General features: G+C 41.7%; 1 protein-coding gene across 3 annotated transcripts in view; it reads left to right on the forward strand.

Moving 5' to 3' along the window:
- The first annotated feature begins 6574 nt into the window (after positions 1-6574).
- Positions 6575-18589, forward strand: part of LOC131242580 (uncharacterized) — a 28440-nt gene continuing 16425 nt past the window's right edge. For all 3 annotated transcript variants that reach the window (XM_058241315.1, XM_058241316.1, XM_058241314.1), the window contains exons 1-4: positions 6575-7049; positions 9046-9257; positions 11731-12048; positions 12169-12243. In XM_058241315.1, the coding sequence (XP_058097298.1) occupies positions 6839-7049; positions 9046-9257; positions 11731-12048; positions 12169-12243 (816 nt within the window). In that variant the 5' untranslated portion in view covers positions 6575-6838. The remainder of the gene's footprint in view (positions 7050-9045; positions 9258-11730; positions 12049-12168; positions 12244-18589) is intronic.

Genomic DNA, 18589 nt, shown 5'->3' on the forward strand with positions numbered 1-18589 from the left:
AGTAAATTCTGTGGGGTCCACCATGATTTATGTATTTTATCCACACCATTCATCTATTTTATCAGATAATTTTAAGGCTTGACCAAAACAATGAAGCATATATAAACCCCAAATGGGCCACACCACAGGAAACTGTGTGAATTGAATATTTACCGTTGAAAATTTCTTGGGGGCCACGGAAGTGTTGGATCAATCTTGTATTTGTTTTTTCCCCTTCATCCGTGTCCGTGTGATCGTATGAACAGGTTTGATGAGAAATAAACATCACCGTGGCCCTAAAAAGGTTTCAACGGTGGAAATCATTATTCCAACTTTTTCCTTTGGTATGGTCCATTTGATCTTTGGGTATGATTAAATTTTGGTCTCAACTATTAAAATAAGATGGAAAAACGGATGGACGGCGTGGATAGATCATATACATTCACGGTGGGCCCGCCAGAGTTTACTCAGTATGCAATCCGAATCGTTGAAGGATGGTTGGCGGAAGGAGGTGTTTACATGCTGTCGTCTTGTCAGTCAGACCCAAACTGACGGTAGTGGATTGGGTGGTATACGAAGCAGATTAGCTGGTGTAATGTCAGTGAGATTTGTGGGTCTGATCACGAGGTATGTGTTATATCCAAACTGTCCATTCATTTGGCAATATCTTATTAATGCTTGAGGAAAAAAAGAAAGTTAGATCTAACTATTAAGTGGACCACACTACGGACGACAGTGGGGATTGAACGTCCACCATTGAAGCTCTTTTTGGGTTAACAGAAGTTTTGGATCAATATGATTTGCTTTTCCTCTTCATTCAGGTCTTTGTGACCTTATGGACAGATTGGATGGAACAGATTGGATGGAAAAGAAACGTTATGTGGATCTACAAATTGTTTAATGGTGAAAATTATTATCTCCGCTGCTTTGTAATGGTGTGGTCCAGATGATCTTTGGACATAAATTTTTTTTGGATAATACTCTAAAATGATCTCTACAAATAGATGAACGATGTAGATATAAAAATACATCACTGTGGGGCCCATAAAACTTTGATCTCCTTTGAACCGTTCGTACAACTCGGAGCTCGAGGAGCGTCAGTGCTCTTCCTCACACGCCACGTACCTAGAGCAGGTACGTATAGCTGGTTTAGCTATATAGCCTATATTAGGCTATATTTCTTGGACGCTCTCATCATTCTGAGTAAACTCAGTTGGGCCCACCGCAAATCCATGTAGTTCATCCACGCCGTCCATTCGTTTTGCCGGATCATTTTATGGGTTCAACCCAAAATTGATGCATATACAAAACTTAGGTGGACCATACCACTGAAAAAGGTGGAAGTATTGATTTCAACCGTTGAATATTTTCTAAGGCCCTCAATGATGTTTATTTGTCATCCAACCTATTCATAAGATCAGAAGACATGGATGAAGGGAAAACACAAATATCAGCTTGATCTAAACCCTCTGTTGTCACCAAGAGTTTTTCAACGGTAGATGTTCAATTCACACTGTTTCCGGTGGTGTGGTCCTTCTGAGGTTTGGATATACTCCATTTTTGGGGATAATGCTTTAAAATTATGTTTCAAAAGAGATGGACAGAGTGGATAAAATGCATGAATGCCACTTGGGCCCACGAAGTTTACTCAGTACGCTTACCATACTGACTTACTCGGTACGCAATCCGCTGCCCTTCGTACAATGCTTCTTCGAGAAGCTGATTTCGCGATGAGATATTTCATCCATTGAGTAAACTATGTGGGGCCATCTTAATTTTTTTGATTTATCCACACCGTCCATCAGTTTTTTCAGGTCATTTGAGGGATTGATGCTAAATTTTAAGTATATTTAATAATCAAGTAGATCTCACCATAAGAAACAGTGAGAATAATGATTTCCACACTGTTGGCAAAAATGAACGGTCTGAACTTTGCCCAACTCGCTCCGACTCGGTTTTCTTGACCGAGTCAAACTCGGATCGGTCCAGGTCAGCAGGATTTAGGATCGGATTGGGTCTGAGGACCTGGACTCGGTCCCGGATCTGACCGAGTTCGGGTCAGGCGATGTAGAACTCGGACCTGGTCGAGTTGGGTCCAATCCGATTCGACTCGGTCCGATGCCCAGCTCTACATATATACATGAACTATGTTGAATATAATGTATTCTATGTGTTTGTTGAAATGTTTTAATGAATATGAAATTATGATTTGTGCTTACCATGATTTCTATTTGAGAATACATGATTGTTGTATGTATGACAATTCCTTTACGAGAGGATTTTCCATAATATATGTTATAACTAAATTATTACATATATGTTGATATGTGTAGAATAAGTGTTTGATAAAATGCCTGAATGAGAAGTTGCTTGTTAAAATGTATTTAATAAGGGCATTGAAAAGGATTCTCAATTACCTTATCTATAGTTACAATTTTCTTAATGTAACCTTTCTTGTTACTATGTGAGTTATGGATGAAATGTCTATGTATGACAACATGTGTACTATGTGTTTGTTAAAATGCTAAAATGAGATTTATATCTTAATTAGTTGTCACATGTTGTATTGACTATCACATATGAATGCCTATTGTGTTTGAATACGATTGAGACTAATACGTAGTCCAGGCAATCGGTAATAGTTAACGATCCGTGGCCGAACTAGTTTCACCACAACGGATACGTTCGATGAATCTGAGTCGTACGGTGATTATCCACAGTGGTTAGGCCACAAGGAGTACGTACGCGCTCCATGTCGACTAATTTAACATGCGCTCGTACCAGTTGAGCTTGTCAAGTAACCCGATTGGCCTAATGTATGTTCACCATGTATGGACGCTACTTTTTGAATCTAAGGTACCGCTTATCATTGAAAAGTCTGTTTAACCTTGGTACCATGATCTGCTAAGACTCATGAGTCGGGCATGGTGATATGGGATACCGTGGTCGAGTTGTTGGCCTACGCTGGGGTGACGAGCATCCCCATAGTGTCCAGTGAGTAACCCAAACTCGTGAGCCAAATATGGTAGTATGAGACACTGTATTCGAGCTATCGGCTTACACTAAGGTAATTTTGATGGGGCTACAGGGATATGAATTAGATGTCATTACATTGTATCATTTGTAATTTTGAAACTATACATGTAATTATTTAGCCTGGTGACATGTTCATACTCCGGGGACTTATAACCACTTACTTTATATATTTATCACAATCTTTCGCTTGCATAATCTAATTATCTTTGGAGTATGATATGCTGATTTAGTGTAATCCCATTCATGTTTAATGCACTAATACGGACAACATTCAATCATCATTATCTATGTTGCATAAGTGATCATCGGAACTCGGGAGTTGAGCTTGTGCTCGACCCCCGATTTTTGGGGTGTTACATCGAGCTGACATGCTGAGGCCGAGCTAACCTGTCCAGGCTAAGCGGGCCTGTTGAGGCCAAGCTGAGCTGCTGAAATCGAGCTAAGCTGACCGAGGTCGAACTGACCTGTTGAGGTCGAGCTACTCTGCTAAGGCCAAGCTAGCCTGTTGAGGGTAAGCCGAGCTGACCTGCCGAGGCCGAGCTGTCATGCCGAGGCTGAGCGGGCCTGTTGAGGGTGAGCTGAGCTGCTGAGGTCAAGCTGAGCTAACTGAGGTCGAACTGACTTGTTGAGGTCGAGCTAACCTGTAAAGGCTAAGCGGGCCTGTTGAGGCCGAACTAAGCTGACCGAGGTCGAGCTGACATGCCAAGGCCGCGCTAACTTGTCAAGGCTAAGCGGGTCTGTTGAGGCCAAGCTGAGCTGCTGAGGCCGAGCTGAGCTGACCGAGGTCAAACTAACCTGTTGAGGTCGAGTTGCTCTGCTGAGGCCAAGCTAGCCTGCGGAGGCTAAGCAGAGCTGACATGTCGAGGCCGAGCTACCCTATCCAGGCTGAGCGGGCCTGTTGAGGTCAAGCTGAGTTGCTGAGGTTAAGCTGAGCTGACCGAGGTCGAACTGACTTGTTGAGGTCGAGCTGCTCTACTGAGGCCAAGCTAGCATACTGAGGGTGAGCCGAGCTGACATGTCGAGGCCAAACTGGTATGCCGAGGCCGAGCTGACATGTTGAGGCCAAACTGACATGTCGAGGCCGAGCTAACCTGTCAAGGTTGAGTGGGCCTGTTGATGCCAAGCTGAACTATCGAGGCTGAGCTGACCTAAGGCCGAGCTAACCTGTTGAGGCCGAGTGGGCTTGTCAAGGAAGAGCTTTGACTTGGCTGTAGCAAATGATTCTGGAAGAGATCTGGCTTGGCTTCAGTAGATGCTTTAGGAAGAGATCTGACATGGCTGCAGTAAAAGCTTCAAGAAATGCTCCATGAAGAAAGGAAAAGTTCTGACTTGGCCGTAGCAAATGCTCCAGGAAGAGCAGAAGAACTCTGACTTGGCTGGGCCGAGTTGTTGAGGCCGATCTGAGCTGTCGAGGCCGAGCTGACTTGCCGAGGCCAAGCTGACCTGTCGAGGATCAGCTCTAACTTGGCTGCAACAAATGATTCTGGAAGATATCTGGCTTGGCTCTAGCAGATGCTTCAGGAAGAGATCTGACGTGGCTGCAGTAAAAGCTTCAGGAAGTGCTCCATGAAGAAGGGAAGAGTTTTGACTTGGCCACAACAAATGCTTCAGGAAGAGAGAAAGAGCTCTGACTTGGCCGCAACAAATGCTCTGACTTGGCCGCAACAAATGCTCTGACTTGGCCGGGCTGAGTTGTTGAGGCCAAGCTGACCTGCCAAGGCCGAGCTGAGCTGTCGAGGAACAGCTCTGACTTGGCTACAACAAATGATTCTAGAAGAGCTCTCACTAAGCTGCAGTAATGACATCTAGAGTTTTCTTCTTTGCTTTCGTCGTTGCGGTTTTTTTGGTAGAGCAGGAACATTTTTTTATTTCGTTTCCCACAGACGACGCCAAAAATGTTGATGACTAAATCTGGATGACCCTCTACTCTAACTCGCGAACTCCAAATCACTTTAGCCTCCTGGACCTGCACACTCGCAACGAGCAAAGGAGACCTTGGTCTAAGCAGGGGACCTTCCGATGCCTAAGTCAGGTCAAGGGAATCTGGGTCTAAGTTGAAGAGTAGAGGGAGAGTGCAAGATGTTGCATCCCTTCCAATGTAGATGAGACTCTATTTATAGTGAAGATAGGACAGTGTGGTCCGTAATTTCAGGCATAATTTCAGCCATTACACGAGATGTCAGGGAGTGATGGATGCCAGCAGTTACGCAAGAATCACGTCGTGGGTGGTTACTCGTATCATGTGTTACTGGAAGAGAATCTCGTACCTAACTGATCTGGCCGAGCCGAGCTGACCAAGGCCGAGCCGAGCTGACCAGCTAAGCCGAGCTGACCTGCCGAGGTCGAGCTAACTTGCTAAGGCCGGGTAGACTTGTTGAGGCAGAGCTGAGCTGCCGAGGCGGAGCTGACCTGCTGAGGCCGAGCTGAGCTGCTGAGGCCGAGTAGAGGTGCCGAGCCGAGCTGGTTTTGGCCGACATCTCTACCTTGGCCACTGAGGAGCTCATTAGTCATGATCGGTGCTGGTCGACCTCATGTCCCGCTGAGCTGTCCGAGTCAACATCTTCTCTTTAGTCAGGCCATTTTTACCCATAACAGATACCTCATTAAAACTTATAAACACTTTATAAATGATCCTAGTGTAAATAATTATTTATTTATAAATAGCACATCGCTTAAATCCAAACAACATATGCCATAAACAATTTAAACATGAAAACATTAAAGGTCATTTAGCAATGTAGATTTGGGACTATTGGATGGTATTTGAGTAGATTCGGAATCCAAAGGTCATTTGACAAACATGAATTGAGAAGTATTAGGAATCCATGTGGATTTCAAATACCTAGTTTTGTTGAGTTTTACAATCTCTCTCATCTTCGGGGATGATATTCCTCTTCCATTTTCCTCATTTTTAAAGGTAGGAAATTTGTGCATGTAGCATAGGTGTTGCTAAGTTAGTAATTCACCGTACTTATGGCCCACCGATAATATCCCAAAACAATTAAATTATCAACTATATCACTAAAATTACATTAATAGAATGATCCGAGCAGTCCAAAGTTGGCTAACAGTTAAAATATATTAGCTAGTTGCTTGGTTGTGATTTTATGATTGTTGTCCAATTGAAGCTTGAAAATTCATCATTTTTTTTGCCAAAATATATATTTTAATGAGCTTGCTATAATCATTGTGTTAAATATTAAAGTTGATTTAGCAATCAAATTCAATATTCTCATAAATATACCAACATTGAGAAATGACATTTGGAATATAAGTTGCAAAACACAATTAAAGGATACAGAATCGCCTTGATTTGGAACATGAGGTATTTAAATCCTGAACGGTCCTTATATGCATCCAAACAGCCCCTGGGAAAAAAATTTAAGCTAATTCATGTACTTTAAATATTAAATGTCCGATGCAAAGAGGCATAGAAGCAATTGCATGGATCATGAATGTGCCATTTTTGAACCGGTGGGCCATCAAAGATTGGTTGGGGTGGTCCCGTTTCATATACCCCTGATAAGGATTCGGTGGCGACTTCGCTTACCCTAAGCACTCGGGCATCCCTGAATCAAAGTCTGCGATTCGAATCGCAGAAAGGCAGAAACAGTCTAACGAGCGCCAGGCAAGTTACGTTCGATAACCTGCGCCCATTCCGACTCGGTTGGGCTGCTGCTTCTTCAAAGAGAGAGAGAGAGAGAGAGAGAGAGAACGGTCTAACGAGCGCCAGGCGAGTGATGTTTAAGAACCTGCGCCACTCCAAGTAATTTTGAGTCTTCTTCAAGAAGAGTGAGAGAGAGAGAGAGAGAGCTCTGCCTCCATGTGGTTTCTGTGCGTTTTCTTCCACAGGCTATTGGATTACAGGCGGCCGGAAGTCGAAGCTCTCGCTGAGCTCTTCGGCGCATTCCCAGACGCACCTGAGGGCCAGTCGTCGCTCCAATGGAAGCTTCCACAGGACCACCACCCCGATTCCCCTTTCCATTTCGTCTGTCTCCCTTCTGAAGATATCGCCCGAAACATCGCCAATCGAAGTGAGTCCTTTCTTCTCTTTCTCCTTTTTGTTCCTGTTCTGTTCGTAATGCAGAATGTCAGCTTCTTTCTTAGTTTGTTGCTTCTTTGTTGAATTTCATTATGTGTTTTGATATGGGCATTTCTCATTTTGGCATAATTTGCAGGCTCGCCTTGTGTACGGATTCAATTAACGATCTTGATATTTGTACTACCTAAAATTCCAATAACCATAACTGTATTGATGTATGACTTGCTGAGGTGCAGGATTCTGTCCAATTGAGGCCCATGACCCAGTGATCCGAATCCTTGATTTGGTGGGCCCCATAACCTATTGGAAGATCCTGACAGTTCCATCTTTTGGTCTGTTTTCTGCTGAATGTGAAGGGTGTTCTCCCTCTCTCTCTCTCTAGAGGCCAATGATAGAATAATCATGATCTTCTAATCTTGGAGAATTTTGGGGCACTCCCATCTACGGCGGGGCATCAGACCAATTGTGTGGATTGATTGACTGTGGACCCCACTAATACTACATAGCAGCCAACTGTTCTTCCTCATCTATATTCTGATTTTAGGAGTAAGAATCCAAACTGGGTCAAATGCACCTGTCCATGGCCATGGCGGTGAAGGATTGTAACATAGGCACCACCTATTACATTCCTGTGTAATTGTAACACAGATGGTTTGTGTCGAAATCAAGCTGTCCTATTGTAAAATAGAAGTTCATCAGCATAACAGCAACTAGAGCTGTACACGAACTGAGTTAGCTCGTTTAACTCGCCCGACTCGACTCGGTTTGAAACTGAGTCGAGCTGATTTTTGGAGCTCGAAAAAATTTCAAGCTGAGTTCAAGCTTGGCCGAGCTCAGATCGAATCGAACTCGGATCAAACTAGTTTGGAGACTTGGTTATTTTGATATTGATGTTGATCACCAAGTGTTTGATGAAATGACTCAACAAAGTGTTTTTTCGGATGGATACATTCTCCGTGAGATCAGCTGGTGGCGATGAAGGTATGGATATGAAACAAATCACTACCAAAAAAACAAACATCACATGATAAAACCAACCCTGGATCTTGATTTTGATGTTGTCTACTGAGTGTTTGATGAAGTACCTGTCAACTGCTGCTGCTGTTTTGCAGACTGTGAGAAATTCAAGGTGCACTTCATGTGTTTGAGAAAATGCTGCACAGGCTCGAACTGGCCTGAGCTGCTGACCGAACCGAGCCGAGCTAGCCAGTCAGGCTTGAGGACTGAGCTGAGCCAAGTTCGAGCTAGGGTCAGCTAGTGGCCGAGCCGAGTCGGGCTGTGCCAAGCTCGACTCGTGTACAGCTCTAACAGCAATTGCTATTTTTTTTATTCTAGTATTTAGTAGTATGTGTCTATATATATTATGCAAGCATGAACTTGAATTTAAATGATAATACAAGTTTTAAATATCATTATATTTTTGCATGGATATGTTTGTATGTCATCCCTTCTTTCGTGCATTCGTTGGGGATGTCAATGCCAATGTCCGTGTCCAAATCATGTTGATGTAAACTAACACGCTGTTCTAATTTGTTGCTGTACACCCATATAAAGAACTGATACACAATGGATGTGGCATGCATGGGCTTTGCAACAAAGTACCAAAATTGATACAATTGTGATATGTTTCCTATTTTGAAGTGTCCAGGATCATAACTTTGAGGACGTTCTTTAATTCAGACATGGAACAAGATTTAAGGCTATATCTTTTGTAAGATTAATTCATCATCTTAATTAACCGTCTACACTCTTGCCTACATACTGTTTCTTCAGAAGTCACCTGTAATGCTCTTTAAAGAACCCTTTTTGTGTCTGATTCTATTTCTTTATTTGATTTCCCTTGCTATTCAACTGAACTTCGATGTAATTTTAAAGATTGTAAATACTCCTCCCATGCGCATGTGCTCATGCCCAGGCACAAGACCCATTCAGAGCATTCTCTGCCTACATACAAAATACTGATGCTTTCTGTAATTAAAAAATCACAGGTATACTAGTGAAGGGAATTTATGAACTTTGGGGTGAAGGGAGTAGCTATGAAGAATTGGAAGAGGCTATAATAGGTTTTGCAGATGAAAGGAAGTTACCATACTTGACATCGGAAAGCACATTCAGGATCACAGTGGACAGCTTTGGCAAGGTTCTCAGCCTTCAAGAGCAAAATGAACGCATTCAGGCCCTTGGTTACATACCATTCAAGGTTGGTCTTGTAGTTGTATGCCTCAACTCTCATAACTACTGTTTTTAAAAACCTTGTCTGATTATGACCTTCTGGCTAGAGAAAATCGTTAACTAGGATGAATGTATTTGTAGTCAAGGTCTCCCTGGATGATTTTCTTCATGCAGTTCTAGATGGAGGTCTTCTTTGTGCCGGTAGACTATTTGGTTTCGGAACTTTGATGCATGTAGTTGCCCATTGGGTGATGGGTGATGCTTTTTTCTTGTTATTTCCATGACATCATCCGGGTGACTCAGAAAAGATGCTAATTATGTAAATTTATGCTAGCCATTCAGCTTTCTTATTCAAAGTACTTGTGCTGGCTTACGCACTTGTGACTTGGGGTTTGTGGGAATACATGAGGTATGCCTGTGAGAGAAGGGGCATGAAGAATCTGCCAGCTTCTTTCTTTCGAGCTATATCTTGGGTGCTAAAATGCTCTGTGATACTGTTTGTCATCCTTTGCATGATGTGGTTTCTCACTGCTAGGATTACTAATAGGCTCAGCCGGGTTGGGTAGGAGAGGGCTGAAGTATGGCCAGGTCTGCCTCATGAGTTGAGGACCTCAGTCCAGGCGCAGCTCAGTGCATAAAATAAGGAATCAAGCTCAGGCTGGGCCTAGTCCACCAGCCAAAAACTCAACTACTGATACATGAGGTATACCTGTGAGAGAAGGGCAAGAAGAATCTGCCAGCTTCTTTCTTTTGAGCTATATCTTGAGTGTCAAAGTGCTCTGTGATACCGTTTGTCATCCTTTGCATGATGTAGTTTCTCACTGCTAGGATTACTAATGGGCTCAGCCAGGTTGGGCAGGCCAGGGCTGAAGTGTGGCCAGGTCTGCCTCATGAGTTGAGGACTTCAGTCCAGGCCCAGCTCAGTGCAGCAGATAAGGAATCAAGCTCAGGCTGGGCCTAGTCCACCAGCCAAAAAACTCAACTACTGATATTAAATAGTCACCTGGGGCTGGGGTGGGCTTATTTGTTGGGCTTTTAGGAATATTCAAGACTGGGTCCAGCCCAGATTGGTATCAGGGCCAGGCCAAGCCTGGGGGCCTTGAGGCTCAACCTAAAAACTGGCCCAGAATAGGCTGGACTCTGTTGGGGCAGGGCTGGTCCAACAGCACCAACTCAGTTCCCATCATACCTTTTTTCTTCCCTTTCCTGGGATGAATCTGCAACACATCATTTTCTTGTGGTGCTTAGTTTTGCTAACGTCCCCATCTTTACGAGTACATTAGCAACGTCCCCAAGCTTTTGACCAACACATGGGGCTTTTGATCGTCAATTTGAACCATCTATTCTTTCACACAACTAAGGACAAGTCATGGTGCAAAAATAACACCAATCAGATGATCCTAAGCATCCAATAGCATGGAAAATGGACAGTCAAAATTGAGCAGATAAACGAATAGGTCCAATCATCATCTTGAATCATCCATCCGATAGATCCCACTTTGTATCGCTTATGATTCCAAAATTGCACTTTGGTTGATGATTCTAACTATGCAATCTATAGGCCATAAAAAAACAGATGGTTGTAACAAATTGGCCTCATCCATAGGGTTTGGATCATCCAATTGGCTTGATTCTTGCCCATGGCTTGCTCCCAATGGTGCCATTAAATGCATGGTCCTGATTGATGATCAGGGATCCCGCGTGCTAGTTAAAAGCTTTGGGGACATTGCTAAAGTCTCCACCTTCATGAGGACGTTAGCAATGTCCCCAAACCTTTTAAATGCCACACGGGATGACATATTGTTGATCCAAACTGTTTATTCATTCATACACGGTACAACTAGGAGCAAGCCATGGTGCAAAAATTATGGCAATCAGGTGATCCTAAGCTTCCGATTAATAGCATGAAAATAGATAGTCAAGGTTGACTAGAGACAAAATAGGTCCAATCATCATCTTGAAACATCTAATAGATAGATCTCACTTTGTATTACTTATGATTCTAAGGTGACACTTTGATTAGATGATTTTAACCATGTGATTTATGGCTTGTAAATGAAGGCCGGATGTAATAGATTGGCCTCATTCAAAGGGTTTGGATCATCTGGTTGACATGATTCTTGCACCATGGCTTGCTCCTAGTTGTATGAATGAATGAATGGTTCAGATGGATAATGGGTCACCCCATGTGCTGTTTAAAACGTTTGGGGGCGTTGCTAACGACATCATGAAGGTGGGGATGTTAGCAAAACCATATATTTATTTATGTAATTTATTGATGCTGTAGTTGCTCCTTGAAACTTTTACTTTTTCTGGTAATTGACAACTTGAGCTCTACTGATTCAGTTCTGTGTTGCACAGTTGATATTTTGCATTGAGGCTTCTAATAAGCTTGATTTCTCTTTTGATTAATCACTCCTTGCTTCATGCATGACTGGTTGAGTAGTTTTATATGATTATGTCCCTAGTGCTGCTTCTGAAATTGGGTTTGTGTTTTTCAGGGTCGTGTAAATTTACGAAACCCAGATCACAGGTTTTGGCTTATGGAGACTGATGATTATGGGTCAAACAATGGCCTTCCACCAGTTGTTCAAAAGAGAATTTTTTTTGGACGCGAGGTTGGGGCTGCAGATAGGAAGCTTTTGCCGACTTATCAGTTAAAAAGTCGCAGGTACTTGGGCCCAACGGCAATGGATGCAGAAATGGCTTTTCTTATGGCTAACCAAGCCTTGGCTAAACCTGGAAAGTTGGTCTACGATCCTTTTGTTGGCACCGGGAGCATTCTTGTCGCTGCCGCACATTTTGGAGCAATGACAATGGTTCGTAGATGTTTGAATTTATATTATCAGTCTCTGATTTCAAACTATTATGAGGAATTCTGTCCAAATTATATTTAATCTGGATATCTTCCCTTGAGTAGGCTAATATAAAATTTTCAGGGTGCAGACATTGACATAAGAGTAGTACGTGATGGGCGTGGCCCTGATTGTAATGTTTGGAGCAATTTTAAGCAGGTAAATATCCATCTTCATTCATCCAAGGGCTTCGAATATAAATCAATTTTGGTGTGAACTATTCATCTTATTTTAGTTGAAATCAGTATCTCATATTTGTTTGTTGTAAGTTGTAACTACCGTTGGCACCTTTGATAATGTTGTAGTTAAACTTCATTCCCCAATGCACAATTTCGGACTCCTTAGAGCTTTAAATGAGATACTTGTACTGTATAAGATTCCTCTATTGCAATTGCCTTGCAAATCCAGTGAAAGCAATCCAAGTATGAAAGCTGGAACTACGGCAATCATTTGCACTCAGCACGAGCACATGAGTACATGTCATTTCGCTAGCATGTGAAGAGAAAGTTTAGGGATTCAGTTAGGAATTCAGATAAGTTGTTGCATTCAGTTTGAATAAGTCCTAGTCTTTAGGGTACTTGCTTAGTGTTTCTAGTTGCACTTATCATGTTGATTAGTTGTAAACGTGAGCAATTTTTTCTCATTCTGTTAAACTTGTAAAGGCTATTTATAAGCCTAGAATGCTCAATAAGATTATGTCATTTCCAGAACTGTTGTGTATTATTAATTTCTGTGTTTCGATTCTTAACATTCTGGTATCAAAGCCACCACTGGGGCTGACAAAATCAAAGCAGCGGTCTTTGAGGTTTTTGCAGCAGCAAAGAAGATGACAACCGAAGGGAGTTTTGTGCAGCCAGCCATCCCTCGCTTCGATGGTTACTATGACCATTGGAGCATGTTGATGGAGAATTTCCTGCACTCTAAGGAATATTGGGGGCTGGTAGAGGCTGGCTATGTTGAGCCAGAGAGTGGAGCGGTGCAGACAAAAGCACAACGCAAAAGTCTAGATGAATTGAAGCTGAAAGACTTGAAAGTAAAAAATTATCTCTTTCAGGCCATGGATCGGATGATATTGGAAACCATTCTTGTGAAGGATACTTCCAAACAAATTTGGGAGTCTATGAAGAAGAAGTTTGAAGGGAGTGCTCGGGTTAAAAGGTCACATCTACAAGCTCTCCGCAGAGAGTTTGAAACTCTAGAGATGAAGGCTGGAGAAGGAGTCTTCGAGTATTTTTCAAGAGCGTTGTCAGTGGCCAACAAGATGAGAACATATGGAGAGCAGATGCAAGAAGTCACAGTGGTGGAGAAGATTCTCAGATCATTGAGTGAGAAGTATAATTATGTTATTTGCTCGATCGAGGAATCCAAAGACATCGATCAACTCTCCATTGATGAACTGCAGAGTTTTCTGATTGTTCATGAGCAAAAATTCCAGCGACATACAGGTGAAGAACAAGCACTCAAGGTAACCTCTGAATACAGGTCTGGTGCAAGAGGACGGGGTCAAGGTGCATACAGAGGCAGAGGAAGAGGGAGAGGCCCCCAGTCCTTCAATAAAGCAATAGTGGAATGCTATAAGTGTCACAAGCTTGGACATTTTCAATCTGAGTGTCCAAGCTGGAATGAGGAAGTCAACTACGCTGAAGTAGGAGAAGAAGAAGCAATGTTGCTCATGTCATATGTGGAGATGCAAGATGCTCGAAGGGAAGGCGTCTGGTTTCTAGATTCTGGATGTAGCAACCACATGTGTGGTGACAAGAGCTTGTTCTGTGATCTAAATGAGGATTTCAGGCAGAAGGTAAAGCTGGGAAATAACACAAGGATGGCTGTGTTAGGAAAAGGCAATGTGATATTGACAGTAAGAGGCTTTACACATGTTGTTAGTGAAGTATTTTTTGTGCCTGAACTAAACAACAATCTTCTGAGCATTGGTCAACTACAAGAAAGAGGGTTGACGATTCTCATTCAATATAAAAGGCTCAAAATCTTTCATCCAGAGAAAGGGCTCATAATTCAAACTGAAATGACAACAAATCGAATGTTTGTGTCGCTCGCAAATTCACTGTCTCCAAAGCCAGCTTGTCTATACACTTCCACACAGGATTTGGCACACTTATGGCACTGTCGCTATGGACATTTGAGTTACAAAGGATTGAGGACACTTCAGTTCAAAAAGATGGTGCATGGGATACCTCAGTTCAAGAGTCCATCCATAGTGTGTGCTAACTGTATGATTGGGAAGCAACACAGGGATTCAATCCCAAAGTTGAGCAATTGGAGGGCCACAGAGAAGCTCCAACTTGTTCATGCAGACCTCTGCGGACCAATCTCTCCCATCTCCAATAGTAAGAAGAGGTATATTATATGCTTTATTGATGACTTTACTAGAAAGGCATGGACTTATTTTTTAGTCGAAAAGTCTGAAGCATTAAGCATGTTCAAACGTTTTAAGAGTTATGTTGAGAAAGAAGTAGGAGGGTATATAAAATGTTTGAGAACAGATCGAGGAGGAGAGTTCACATCATTTGAATTTAATGAGTTTTGTACAGAGCATGGCATCAAGAGACAATTGACTACAACGTATACTCCACAACAAAACGGCGTAGCTGAAAGGAAAAATCGAACAGTGATGAACATGGTTTGATGCATGCTGTTTGAAAAAAAGATTCCTAAGACTTCCTGGCTAGAGGCTGTAAACTAGACAACATATGTTATAAATCAGAGTCCTACTTTGGTTGTAAAAGATCAAACACCTGAGGAAGCTTGGAGTGGAAACAAACCCTCAGTTAAACATTTCAGGGTTTTCGGATGCGTGGCACATGTGCATATTCTTGATGTGAGAAGGACAAAGTTAGATGCAAAAAGCTTCACTTGTGTGTTATTGGGAGTAAGTGAAGAGTCTAAGGCATATAGACTCTATGATCCAGTTGCAAAGAAAGTTGTAATTAGCAGGGATGTAGTGTTTGAGGAATACAAGTCTTGGAACTGGGATAGGAGTTATGAAGAACATATCATGGCTGATTTGGAATGGGATGCTGAAAATGATAATGACGCATTGAACGCAGAGAATGATGGAGCAGTGAGTGGGGAAGAGGAAGAAGTCACTGAAGAACCAGTTGGTAGTCCTCAAACTGGTGAGAATGGAAGAGAATCATCCAGTTCTAATGAAGGAAGAGTTGGAAGACCCCCGGGGTGGATGAGAGATTATGTAAGTGGGGAAGGGATTTTGGAGGAAGAAGATACAAATGTTAATTTGGCTCTATTTGCTTCAGCAGATCCAGTGCATTTTGAGGAGGCAGTGAAGCATGACAATTGGAGGATAGCTATGACATGGAGATGAAGGCTATAGAGAGAAACAACACATGGGAACTCACTGATCTACCTTCAGGTGCAAAGAAGATTGGAGTGAAGTGGGTCTATAAAACCAAACTCAAGGAGAATGGAGAAGTGGACAAGTTCAAGGCTCGTTTGGTGGCAAAGGGGTATGTGCAACAACAAGGGATAGACTACACAGAAGTGTTTGCACCGGTTGCAAGAATGGATACAGTGAGAATGATTGTGGCTCTAGCAGCTTAGAAAGGATGGATTCTCTATCAACTTGATGTCAAATCTGCCTTCTTGCATGGGGAACTTAATGAAGAAGTGTATGTGGAACAGCCTAAGGGTTATGAGCTGAAGAACAATCCTCAGAAAGTATACAGGTTGAAGAAAGCCCTCTATGGACTCAAACAAGCTCCATGAGCTTGGTTCAGTCGTATTGAAACACATTTCATAAGTGAAGGGTTCGAGAAGTGTTATAGTGAACATACTTTGTTCATTAAAACAAATAAGGGAGGTAAGATTCTCATTGTTAGTTTATATGTAGATGACTTAATATTTACTGGCAATGATGAATTAATGTTTGCTGAGTTTAAGAATTCCATGTTGAGGGAGTTTGATATGACTGATTTGGGGAGAATGAGGTTTTTTCTTGGCATAGAAGTATTGTAGAGGTCGGATGGAATTTATATTTGCTAGAAAAAATATGCTTTGGAGGTGTTGAAGAGGTTTAAGATGGAGAATAGCAACTCGGTTCATAATCCCATTGTTCCAGGTTGTAAGCTTTTTAAAGATGAGAATGGGGTTGGTGTTGATGAGACTTTGTTTAAACAGATGGTGGGTTGTCTCATGTACTTAACAGCTACGAGGCCGGACTTGATGTTTGCAGTAAGCTTGATTAGCAGGTACATGGCTAAACCAACTGAGTTGCATTTACTGGCAGCTAAGAGGATACTAAGGTACCTGAAAGGAACCACTGGACTTGGAGTCTTTTACAAGAAGGGAGGGTGTGAAGGTCTGGCTGGTTATGCAGATAGCGACTATGTAGGAGATCTAGAAGACAGGGAAAGCACATCAGGCTATGTCTTCATGTTGGGATCTGGAGCTGTTGCCTGGTCCTCAAGAAAACAACCTATAGTTACACTTTCAACCACTGAAGCAGAGTTGGTGGGTGCAGTTGCTTGTGTTAGTCAAGCTATTTAGATGAAGAGGATACTTGAGAAACTGAGTCTGGAAGAAAGTGAGTGTATTACAATTCTTTGTGATAGTAGTTCCACAATTAAACTTTCAAAAAATCCTGTGTTACATGGTCGAAGCAAGCACATTGACGTGCGCTTTCATTTTCTTCGTGATCTCACATGAGGAGTAGTTGAGTTGGCTTATTGTGGAACACAAGATCAGCTGGCAGATGTGATGACAAAGCCCCTCATATTGGATGCGTTTTAGAGGTTTTGGAGTCAGTTGGGAGTTTGCCAAGTTCCTGAATTAAACTAGTTGCAGTGGGGAACTAGTTTAAGGGAGGGAATGAAGAGAAAGTTTAGGGATTCAGTTAGGAATTCAGATAAGTTTTTGCATTCAGTTTGAATAAGTCCTAGTCTTTAGGGTACTTGCTTAGTGTTTCTAGTTGCACTTATCACGTTGATTAGTTGTAAACGTGAGCTATTTTTTCTCATTCTGTTAAACTTGTAAAGGCTATTTATAAGCCTAGAATGCTCCATAAGATTATGTCATTTCCAGAATTGTTGTGTATTATTAATTTCTGTGTTTCGATTCTTAACATCATGTGCAGTCTGCGATAATTGTTTCAGTCAAATGCTGAAAAGTTCTACCCATAAGCAGTGTTTACCATATCAACGAAAACGCTCATAACTCCCTCGTTACATGTCGGATTGGGTCAATCTTTGGGTCATTGGAAAGGTAATTCAGTGCTCTTTCAATCTTGATTAGAACCATCGGTATCACGTTACATATTGCACCCTTAGGATATGGATACATATCGGTTGTTGCACAAGATATATCATTTGTATCGGGTAATGTATCACACTTTTTGAGAAACATGGGGAAACATTAGCAAATTAGTCAAAATTTTCAACGAAACTTCATGGTTTGTTTAAAAAGACATTAATAAACACTTTTAAATCATAATATCACAAAAAAAAAAAAAAAAAAAACACGGTCACATAATAGGTTTCCTTTGTATAGGGTCCTAAGCTATGTGTTGCCTGACTAAACTGATGCAACTATATACGAAAATATTTTTTGCCCCGAATGTATGCTTGACGTGTATGGATAATGAGGAATCGATTGATCACCTATTTATTCACCGCCCTTTTGTTGCGGAGGTTTGGGAGTTTTTCCTTGGTTTGCTTCACACGGATTTGTTTATGCTAAAGATGGATGAGCTGTTGTGGGCGTGGCACGGAGGTGGAGTTGGCAAGGTTGGAAAAGTGGTATGACGGCTGCTCATTATGGCGACCCCCTGGGTTGTTTGGAGAGCTAGAAATGGCAGATGTTTCTGGGATGAGGAGGGGGTTAGGGAGGTCATTTGCAAAGTTATTCATTTGGTGACAGAATGGGTAGTCTATGTCAAGGCAACTCCTGCTGCCCTTTCCCTTTTTTCTCTATTCTTTGTTGTTTCTTGTCCTCATTTTTGAGGTTTAATAAAATTTGTCATCTTTAAATTTTATTTTATTTTATTTTTTTGAAAATTTCAAAAACTACATGAATCAGTAGATCGGGCCTCATACATGTTTGATTTCGTGTTTGGACAATAAGATGACAACCAATTTACGAGAAATCGAGGAAATTTTGAAATTTCACCAATTTCTCCCAAATCAGACCACCTACCCTTAAATCTTGAAGTTAGAGTGTATGTGATGATGATTTCATCAAACACTCCTAGATAATCTGAAATTGGTCCTAATTGAACGCCGATAGAAGTGGAATTTCAAAAAAATAAAAATAAAAATTTTAACAAGTTTTTATTATTTTTAATTTAAAATATATTTTTTTATTCTTCTAAAAAATCACCAAAACTACATGAATCAGTAGATCACACACCTCATGCATGTTTGATTTTGTGTTTGGACAGTAAGATTGTAATGAATTTGGGAGAAATTGCAGAAATTTCGAAATTTCCCCGCAATTAGACCACTTATCTTCAAATCTCGAATTGAAGGTTCAAATC

Source organism: Magnolia sinica, chromosome 4, assembly GCF_029962835.1.
Source record: "Magnolia sinica isolate HGM2019 chromosome 4, MsV1, whole genome shotgun sequence".
Classification (NCBI taxonomy): Eukaryota; Viridiplantae; Streptophyta; class Magnoliopsida; order Magnoliales; family Magnoliaceae; genus Magnolia; species Magnolia sinica.